Raw genomic sequence first — 11,110 nt, forward strand, 5'->3', positions numbered from 1 at the left:
AGACAAGGAAAATCTGCATTTCAATGATTTAATTTGTTTTTATTTATATAATGCAAAATCACACAACAGTCACCTCAAGGCGCTTTATATTTTAAGGTAGACCCTACAATATTACATACAGAGAAAAACCCAATAATCAAATGACCCCCTATGAGCAAGCACTTTGGCAACAGTGGGAAGGAAAAACTCCCTTTTAACAGGAAGAAAACCTCCAGCAGAACCAGGCTCAGGGAGGGGCAGCCATCTGCTGCAACCAGTTGGGGTAATCATGATCATGAAACTGACCTCACACTGACCTCACAGCCCATTGTTAGTTAGTCAGTGGTGCCAGTATCATTAATTATGTAAATATACTGTTGATACAGTGGGGAAACCTGCAGTCAGCTCAGACTAAAAGCCTTTATCTGTCTGAAATCTCAGCGTCCAGATGAACACAATAAACTTTATGTGATATGAAGCTTATGTTTTCCTTTCTCCCGCATACCTGGTCTGTTTTCACTCGCGCTTGAGTTTAGTAGTGAAATTAATCACCCCGTATTTCCTCCAGGTACAAGAAAACCTCAGTGGAGCTCTATGAGATGCGTGCTAGAGGCCAAATGAGGAGCCTTCGTTCGTCTCAGATCAGCACACATCTGGGTCTGGACGGCCGGCGGCGCAGTCCCGCTCTCCCCAACGCAACTCGGGAACAGAGGAACCCAAGCGGTTCCTCTCCACCCGGCTTCTCCAGCCGCTCACCCAGTCAAGGGGCATCCATTAAGGTTGTTGCTGAGGAGCAGAACCGCTACTCCCTGCTGGAGCACCAGACTGCAGACGTCCTCAACGTGTTGTAAAGGGAAAACAGGAAGATGTTTTTTACCTGGTACTCATGTTTATGATTAAAAAATTTTTTTTTTAATGTAAATACACTAATTGTCAAACCTAAAGTGCTCTTTTATTTTGATGTAACATTAAAGTTTTACTGAAGCCACATGTATAAAGTCGGTTTGCTTATGTGTCACATAAATCCTCCAGACAAATAACTTCGGTGCAAATCGACTTTTACAATATCCACGAGTCAGAGTAAAGCTACTGTTCGGATAAGGCCGTCAGTGAGAGTGTGGATCTGAGAGCTTATAAATAATGCATGTGTTGATAGAGGGAAATCATTTTCTGTGTAAAAATCTCTTCATCTGTTTCATCTGATTTTGTGATTTGTTTGCAAATTTGCACATTCTCAGTGCAACTTAAGTTCCACCAAATCCAAGAAGAAAATAAAAACACTCCAGAGAAGAAAACTACTCTTTTCATGTTGCCTTGTGGGATATTTTCCACTAAAGCTTCACAGATGTGAAGACAAAAAATTGGAGTGCAGTATTTTTTCCTTTCTTTTTTTCCATATCTGCTTCACACTGTGCCAGGGTTAATTAATGGGGCGCATTAATCAAATGACCTCACACATGGATTCTATAGTTAGTTTCACATCTTGTTGAGCTTAATTACGAGTGAGTAGATATATGGACGTCAGGGTTATAAATATGACTCGTGTCTCGCACTTAGCCTGCACAATAGACTTTTTTATTACGACAGTCTGACATATGGAAGCAGGAAAAGCACAGCTGTAACCTGGTACGCCTTTATTCGTGTCATTATTCACGCCTGCCAAGAGAACAAGTCAAAGGGCTACTAATTAGCTCCCTATTATAGTGAGTCTAGAAGCAAGGCTGGTGCTCACAAAATGTAATTTGCTCCCATTCATTTCTTTTTGGTTATCAGGAACAAAACCTTAAAATCACAGGTCTGGCCCACTTAAAGTAAAAAGTGGGCTGTATGTGTCCACAATGTAAAATTATTTTGACATAACTGACAAATAAATCTTTTTGCTAGTGTGTCAGCACATTTCTCTGTGGGAGCTTTTTGAAATGATGCTACTTTGAATCCCGTGAGGTCTTCAGTGATTGCTTCAACCCTTCCTCCAACCAACCCTGCGTTTTGGAGCAAACTTGGAGGGACTGAGAATCACGATACTAATTTAAGGTCAAGTGGATAAGGCCCCACTCTCGCAGCCCTAGGGACTGGTTCATGTCTGTCATTCTTGTCCCTTCTGATGGGAATCTTACATCCTCAGCTCTGCTTCCTGGCAGTGCCACTGTCTCCAAACCATACATCACAGCAGGTCTTAGTCCCACCTTGTAAACGTTCCTTTTAGTGCCTCTGGTATCCTTGCAATCCTGCCACTAGCCAACTTTGCCAGCTTGAAGTGTTTGTAGTCGTGGTTGTAATCCTCCAAGGTTATGCACTGTGAGATAACAAACCATACATTATTAAGCTCTCAGTAAATATCTTGTGGTCTGGCTTATCAATTACAACTCATCAATCAGTAACCATATGGTTTCAAAGTCAGATCCATGTCTAGTGTCAAAACTTAAGGCTTAAAAAACAGGTGTTCAAAAACTGGTGGCTACAAACCTGAACAGAAGTTTGTCAACACTCAGTGGAACCAAACTAGGGATCCAGACCCCTTCAAAAGGTCAAGAGACATTAAATGTGTTTTAAAAACTTTTTTTTTTCGCTCTTTTCATTCTTGATTTATATATTTTTCTAATACTCTATTTTTAAACAAGGAAAATGAACTACACCTTTTAAAATCACTGTCATAACTATTCCACAGGTTAACTCCTCTAATAGAAACACATCTCTGCTTTATATTTGTCCTCATCTTGTTTTTTTTTTAAAGAAATCTGTTCCCCTTAAGTCATATTGACTTTCTCTGACTTTGAACAGCTTCTGAGTACTGGGGCAAAGCAAGTTATTTTGTGCTTTATACATTATCTGTGCCATTTTATATTCAACTAAATCATAAAATTTCAGGGTATTCAGATTATTAAACAAAATGTTAGTTGGTTCTATATAGTTTGATTGGTTTATAATTCTTATAGCTCTTTTTTGTAACTTGAAAATAGGAAGAGTGTTCGTTTTATATGCATTACCCCATATCTCCAGACAGTAAGTCATATATGGAAGCAACAGAGTACAATAAAGTGTGTATAATGATTTTTTGTTCAGGACATGCTTTGTTTTATAGAGAATAGCAATGGTTTTTGACATTTTTGTTTTCACGTGGTTTATATGAGACTTCCAACTCAGCTTATCATCAATTATCACTCCAAGGAATTTATTTTCGTACACTCTTTCAATTCCAATTCCATTAACCCTGATTTTAGATACATTTTTCATTTGTCTAGTGCCAAAAATAATCACTTTTGTTTTCTTTATATTTAATGATAACTTATTTACATCAAACCAGTTTTTTAAATATATTTAACTCCTTTTCCGCTGTAGTCAGAAGCTGTTCTAGGTTTTTACCTGAGCAGTACAGAGTGGTATCATCAGCAAACAATACACATTTTAACAGTTTGGAAATGCTACATATGTCATTTATATATAATATAAATAATTTAGGGCCCAGCACAGAGCCCTGAGGAACACCACAAGTTACCTTCAACTGCTTAGATTTTACATTATTGAATTCGACATATTGATATCTTTCATCCAGGTAACTTTTCATCCACTTGTATGCTAACCCTCTTATGCCATATCTCTCTAGTTTATTCATTAATATAGAATGATCAATTGTATCAAACGCCTTTTTTAAGTCTATAAAAACACCAACAGTATATTCCTTATTATCTATAGCATTCGATATCCCTTCAACAAGTTCCATCACTGCCATCGAAGTGGACCTTTTCACTCTAAAGCCATATTGGTTATCACTTAGGAGATTATGCTTCTCAATATATTTATCAAGTCTATTAACAAATAACTTTTCTAAAATTTTTGAGAACTGTGGGAGTAGTGATATTGGCCTATAATTGGTAAACTGACATCTCTCTCCGTTTTTATGGATTGGAATAACTTTTGCTATTTTCATTTGTGAGGGAAACACACCAGTTTGAAAGGACAGATTACAAATGTATGCGAAAGGTTGCACTATATATTCTATAATACTTTTAACTAATATCATGTCAATACCAAAACAGTCAGTGGACTTTTTATTTTTAAATGTCTTCACAATGTTAATTATTTCTCTATGAGTTGCAGCACCAATAAACATGGAGGACACATTCTGAGTAATATGTTTATTTAGGTCATTATTATTTCTTGACTCTGGAATTTCTTTTGCTAAATTAAAGCCAACATTTACAAAGAAATCATTAAATTCATTTGCAATGTCTTTAGTTTTATCAAGCACAATATCTTTATCTTTTTTAGTCTGGATAATTCTTATTTTTTGAGCCCTTTTTGATTATACTGTTTAATATCCTCCATGTTTCTTGTGTGTTACTTCTACTTTGCTCCAATAATTTGTGGTAATATTCTTTCTTACTTGTTCTTATAATATTTACTAATCTATTTTTATATAACTTGTACTTTATTTCAGCATCTTTTGTCCTCTGTTTTATGAATCTCTTATATAGATTATTTTTCTTTTTACATGCATCTTCTATCCCCTTTGTGATCCATGGCTTATTTGATCTGTGATGCTTTCTAGTGATCTTCAATAAAGGACAATGTTTTTCATATAGTGAAATTACTGTTGATAAGAATGCATCATATGCACTATTTGAATCTTCATTTGCAAAAACCTCATTCCAACTGTGTTCCTTTAAGTCCACCTGGAGGGCAGCAATGGCTCTTGTTGTTCTATGTCGTATCATATCAAATATTTGATTCTTTTGTTTCGTTTTAATCCCAAAATAATTTTGAAAAATTGCAAAAACAGGAAGATGATCGCTTATATCAGTTATAAGAAGTCCACCTACTATTTCATGGTCAATTTTATTTGTGAATATATTATCTATCAATGTAGCTGTATCAATTGTTATTCTACTTGGTTTTATAATTACAGGGAAAAGGGAGTTACTATACATTGTATTTATGAAATCTGTTGTTTTCTGATGTCCATTTGGGTTTAGCAAATCTATATTAAAATCACCACAAATTATTTGCACTTTTTTATCATTTAGGTTGCTAAACATAGCAGCAAGTTTTTCATTGAATATCTCAAGGCATGAACCTGGTGTCCTATAGATGCAACTTATAATTATATTGTTAGCTTTTTCAACATGGATTTCAATAGTGACACATTCCAATACGTTATCTATGGTGCTTGACATACATTCAATCAGACTACATTTCAAAACTTTATCTACATATAAAGCAACACTGCCTCCTTTTTTATTCACCCTGTTCATTGTAAATAATTCGTATCCTTCCAGTCCCATTTCACTAACTTTCTCATTATCGAGCCATGTTTCTGATATTGCAATTATATTAAACTTTTTTAACTTACTTAAACATTCTGTAATTTTAGAATTTTTTTTATACAGGCTTCTACTATTGAAATGTTTGACCGACAATGCATTTGCCATTTTAATATTTATATTGAATTGGTCATCTGTATAGTACTAACAAGTATTATTGGTGTTATTGTAGAAGTGGGTATCTGGGTAGGGCTGCTCAATTAATCGAATTTTAATCACGATTATGATCTGGGCTTTCAACGATCATTAAAAATGACTGAGCCGATTATTAGCCCCTCCCTAATTTATCCGCTACACCTTAAAGGCCGGTCCGTGAAAATATTGTCGGGCATAAACCGGTCCGTGGCGCAAATAAGGTTGGAGACCGCTGATTAAGAGGACCCGAGGGAAGCTCGGAAAGCTAAGCAGAAGTTATTTGGAGAGTGACTGCCGTTGGTTGAAAAGAGTTTAAAAAAAAAACTTCAGTGGTGTTGCACACTATTTTATATTATTTTTTTAAAAGTCATTGTTAACCCTTTAAAGCCGGTCAGAGCAGCACGCTCCGTTTTGTGTAACTATTTTTAAATCCCCGTAGAACCTGAACCGTGTAAGCTAGCGCAATAATTTGTTTTGCATATGAAACCGGAGGAGTTGTACTTACATCTTATGCCATCAGCTTGTCCTCGGTCACGGTTTCGTTCCACATATAGCTTTGCAAAAATTGCATAAAAAGCGCTTGCAGGAACAAAAACATAATATTCCAGAAACACGCTTTGCCGTTCCTATCAGCTGTTCGTAACACTTCCCACAGTGAAATGATGCACATGCTGTTTTCTTTGCAAATTTGCATCATAGGATTGTTTTTTGTTTTTCCTGCAGTATATAAAAATTGCTGTATCTCCAAAATAAAACTATGAAGACACTCAAAATAAATTTCCTGTGGTGGGAAACTATTTTTTGCAACTTCTCCAAGTAGAAATATATGTAAACAAAACAAAAGCGATTTTCAATTTTTTTTTGTAGTTTATTGCACTTTTTTGCAATTTATGTAATTACTATGCACTTAATGCATAAATATTATTAAAATATGGGCTATAACAGTTGTATTGATGTATAGCAACTTGAAATGCTCCCACAAATGGCACTACAGCATGTAAAAAAAATAATATAAGCTCTGGTGGACTTGGTTCTATAGTAGGTCTTAAAGGGTTAAATAAATATCGTCAAATAATCGTGATCTCAATTTCAGTGAAAATAATCGTGATTATCATTTTTGCCATAATCGAGCAGCCCTATATCTGGGTCAATGTTACTTTCAGGGTCATGCATGTTGTGCTCTGCATAGTTAAACGTTTTGAAGTTCGTTTTCTCAGCGTGTGTGGCAAAATAACCACCTTGACAGTCCTTTTCATAATCAAAGTCTTCCTCTTCAATATCTCTGAATGGAAACCTATAATCTGTGTCCAAACTTGTCATTTATGTGTTTTTGTTTTTGTTGTTTCCATTGTTTTTGAGCCGTAAGGCCAGAAACACTTTCCATATCCATTGTTCATTATCCAATCGTCACTTTTCCAATAGATTCCATAGCAGATTCCTGATTATTTATATTGCTATAAGTCTTTGAGTTCTCTTATCATCACAACTTTCGCTTCTTCGGGATTGCCATTTAGTCATTACTTTGCAGTTCCTCGTCCATGTCGCTTGTATCTTATTTTGTTTTTTCAGGCTGCGTGCCTGTCTTGCAATTTCAACAGTCTTTTTCGTTAAATGTTCATTTAAACACACACCAGTCCCTTTTAGCTTCTTACCCTGTTTCAGTAACTCAATCTTTGTTTTGCGACTCACAAACCGAAGAATGATTGATGGCTTTGTTTTACTGTCTTTTCTGGGGAGCGTGTGGCATGCTGCAATATGATGGCTCTGAATACTTACATTCTTCATTTGAAGGAATTTTATCACTTGCTGTTCAAGCGTTTGCAGCTCCTCTACCGGGGCATCTTCACCGTCTTTACCTCCACCAGCTGTTACTCTGGCGTAGGTTCGGTGTTGCGTCTCCAGTCCACTTATGACTAAATCATCCATTCTTGTGTATTGTTCAAGGTCCTCGATTCGCCGTTCCAAGTTGTCTATTTTCTTGTCCTTGTCCTTTATGAGGTTTTTTAGTTGTTTTATTTCATCCATTAGGTCATGTAGCATACCTTGTTGTTTAGGCACTTTCATCAGACATGAAATTAAGCGATTTCCTAATCTCCTCCAACTCCTCTTCAACTCCTGGGTTTGCTTTTTTAGGCGGCATTTTGAAAATGATGAGATTGGTATTTCCTTGTGATGGCCCGTTGAAGTCACTGTCGATTTACTTGTTGGTGCCTTGCTAGAGGAGCCTGGGCCCAGTGGCTGCTGGAAGAGCCTGGGCCTGGTGGCTGCTGGAAGAGCCTGGGCCTGGTGGCTGCTGGAGGATCCTGGGCCTGGTGGCTGCTGGAAGAGCCTGGGCCTAGTGGCTGCTGGAAGAGCCTGGGCCTGGTGGCTGCTGGAGGATCCTGGGCCTGGTGGCTGCTGGAGGATCCTGGGCCTGGTGGCTGCTGGAGGATCCTGGGCCTGGTGGAGGAGGAGGATCCTGGGCCTAGTGGCTGCTGGAAGAGCCTGGGCCTAGTGGCTGCTGCAGGAGCCTGGGCCTGGTGGCTGCTGGAAGAGCCTGGGCCTGGTGGAGCAGGAGGGTCCTGGGCCCAGTGGCTGCTGGAAGAGCCTTGGCCTAGTGGCTGCTGGAGGATCCTGGGCCCAGTGGCTGCTGGAAGAGCCTGGGGCCTAGTGGCTGCTGGAGGATCCTGGGCCTGGTGGCTGCTGGAGGATCCTGGGCCTGGTGGAGCAGGAGGGTCCTGGGCCCAGTGGCTGCTGGAAAAGCCTGGGCCTAGTGGCTGCATAAATGTGATGATTGGAATCAAAGGAATGACTCGGACTGAATCTGTTCCTGCTTTTCTGTCATGTGGATCCGATCCAGACCTCCAGCGTCTTCCCTCTGCCTCACATTAGTCACCCAGCACAGCAGCTTTCCCATTAAAGCTCACACACTCTGAATGTAAGTGGTGTGTAAACAAAGTGTTGCTCTGACCTTTTCGGTTCACACCACACACCACACCACAGCAAGTGTAGCAACTCTGCTCAAAAGTTGCTCAAAAGCAAAGCAAATTTGTTGTGAGATGCTCAGTACAGTCCTTTTTTTCACAGTGCGTTTTTTGAGGACAAATTTTTTGCAAAAAACGCAGGGCTGGTATTGTCATTGTTTCACAACACGCTTTACTGACTTCAGTCTTGTTGATGTGGTCTTAAAGACAGTCTTGTAAGATTTCTGCTTGTATTTGATTAAAAAAATGTTGGTTTTTTGTTACATTACAGACTTTGAAGGGCATCTTCTCATTCAGTTTTGTAATATTTCATTGTTGTAGCTACTTCCTGCGCAAATCTCTTCTGACTTAATAGCGTGTCAAAATATATTGCACATCTTGCAGGATTACTCTGGGGAGTTTGTTGCTCTCTCAGCTTTCGGTCTGTAATCGTGCCAGGTTCAGGGCCGATGCACTTTTAGGTCAGAGAAATACATATACGGACACAGTCTGCTGGTCTCGGGGAAGTTTCAAAAGTCTTGGAGAAAACCCTCTGACAGTCAATGAGAAGGCAATAGCTTCATTTATTTATGTATTTTCAGGTCTGACTGTGTCTTAGAAGGGGAAAATGCATGTGTTAAAAACCTACCGTCCACGCTTTTGACTTTGAGGGACCTCAAAAGTTGTTTTTTAGGACAAGGCACTCTTAGACTGGCATTTAATAACAATTTCTTTTAAATTTTGTCTTTTCTTTTGCTTGATTTCCTCTCAGCTAAAGGCCACAGAAGACTTAACCTTCTGCTGGCTGAGCTCCAGGAGGTTGCTGAATGTTTTCCTGACTCACAGATTTATGAAACAGGTGTAAGCCCTATCATTTAAACATTTACACCTCTCACACTTCTGGGAGCTCAAAAATCCTCTGAATGACAAATTTCCTTCTAAGACAATCCTCTGGCCCTGGAGCAGTGGAGAAGGAGAAGATTAAGTGGTGATCCAGTGATCCAGTGGTCACGAGGGGAGAAACATTTTACTCTGCAAAGGTACGCTTGGCTGTGATACACAGTGTTGGGTAAGTTACTTTAAATTAGTAACTTAGTTACATTACTAGTTACTTCTATCAAAAGTAACTCAGTTACTCGTTACTTTCAAAGTAACCAGTTACTAGGGAAAGTAATTTTGGTTTTACTCAGAATTCTCTTGTTAATGTGTTGCTTCTGCAACTGGATACCCAGCAAGATTGCAGTCTTCTAGCTTGCTTACTTGCCACAAGTGCACTGTGCATATTTACACAAGAGAAATCCCACACCTGGACCGTCGTTGACCGCCGCCATGATTCTAGCCTGCTTTTTACATCCAACACAAAAACTGCAGTCGTGGTGCTTTCGATTGTACTCAGAACTCAGAAATTCTGCCTTCTGAATAGGAAGATGTAGGTAACACCAGGCTGCAGATGAGCTGCACACAGGGCTGGACTGGGACAAAAAATCGGCCCGGGCATTTTGACTAGAGACCGGCCCACCATTATAGGAATAATCATAAAGCCTTTGAATGAAAACAAACACTGTTGTGACAATGATGTACACTGTTCTGATGGTATATATGCTTCAATCTATCAATCGTTTGTTGTAAGACTCAGATAATTATTATTTTTAACGCTAGACATTTTTAAATGAGAATATGAAAGAAAAGTATTTCCTTGTTCCCCCCTTTCCCTGTTAATGCCCTACATGGACCCCTGGCAACACTTTGCTAGACCCGCCCCTGCACAGTTACCAGCTGTCAGCTACATAGAAAAGGATCCTGGGGTTATTTGTCTCTCAGAAACAGTTCATAACTTCCCTTCAACTCATTCATGTCACCTAAAAGGTAAACCTGTTTCTCCATCACCTGTTCAGCTCTGATGATTCAGTAAGGACATCTCCTGGTTTCATCTTCATGTTTCCCTCTCACCAGATAACCAAACCGACATCATGACCAGCAGGTTTACAGCTGTGGCTCCAGCAAACATCAGCTGATACTAGAAATTAATATTAAAAGTATCGGTATTGATCAAATGGACCAATACGGCAAGGCCGTGATCCATTTGGCAAAGTAAATCCATTGGGTATCCTTGTTGGTCTTCAGACAGCAATTCTGACGGCTAAAGAACCAAATGGGACAAGCAAAAATAAATAAATAAATAAAATAAAATAAAATAAAATAAAAGTATCGGTATAAGTATTGATATCAGCACTTGTACTTGCACTTTTTTGGTATTGAATCAATACCAAAATTTGTAGTATCACACGCCACTACTTGTTAGTACCAGTTTGGACTTCTTTTTGCCTTTAGAGCTGATTTAATTCTTCACGGCACAGATTCATCAATGTGTTGGAAATGTTCCTCAGAGACTTTGGTCCATGTTGACATGACAGCATCACACAGTTGGTGCAGATTTGTCAGCTGCACATCCACAATAAGAATTTCCAGTTTCACCACATCTCAAAGGTGCTCCATTAGACTGAGATCTTGTGACTGTGGAGGCCATCTGAGTACAGAGAACTCATTGTCATGTTCAAGAAACCAATATGAGACGATCTAAGTTTCGTGAAATGGTGTGTTATCCTGCTGGAAGCAGCCATCAGAAGATGGTACACTGTGGTCATAAAGGGATGGACATGGTCAGTAACAATACTCAGGCCGTGGTGTTTAAATGATGCTCAGCTGGGACTAAAGGGCCCAAAATGTGCCAAG

At 39.0% G+C, this 11,110-nt stretch overlaps 1 protein-coding gene across 1 annotated transcript in view; it reads left to right on the plus strand.

The window, feature by feature from the left end:
• Positions 1 to 967, plus strand: part of LOC113015577 (copper-transporting ATPase 2-like) — a 193,707-nt gene extending 192,740 nt beyond the window's left edge. The window contains 1 exon segment of the mRNA XM_026157600.1: positions 548 to 967. Coding sequence (XP_026013385.1) covers positions 548 to 830 — 283 coding nt within the window. The 3' untranslated portion in view covers positions 831 to 967.
• Positions 968 to 11,110: the final 10,143 nt, after the last annotated feature.

This window comes from Astatotilapia calliptera, chromosome 23, assembly GCF_900246225.1.
Source record: "Astatotilapia calliptera chromosome 23, fAstCal1.2, whole genome shotgun sequence".
Classification (NCBI taxonomy): domain Eukaryota; kingdom Metazoa; phylum Chordata; class Actinopteri; order Cichliformes; family Cichlidae; genus Astatotilapia; species Astatotilapia calliptera.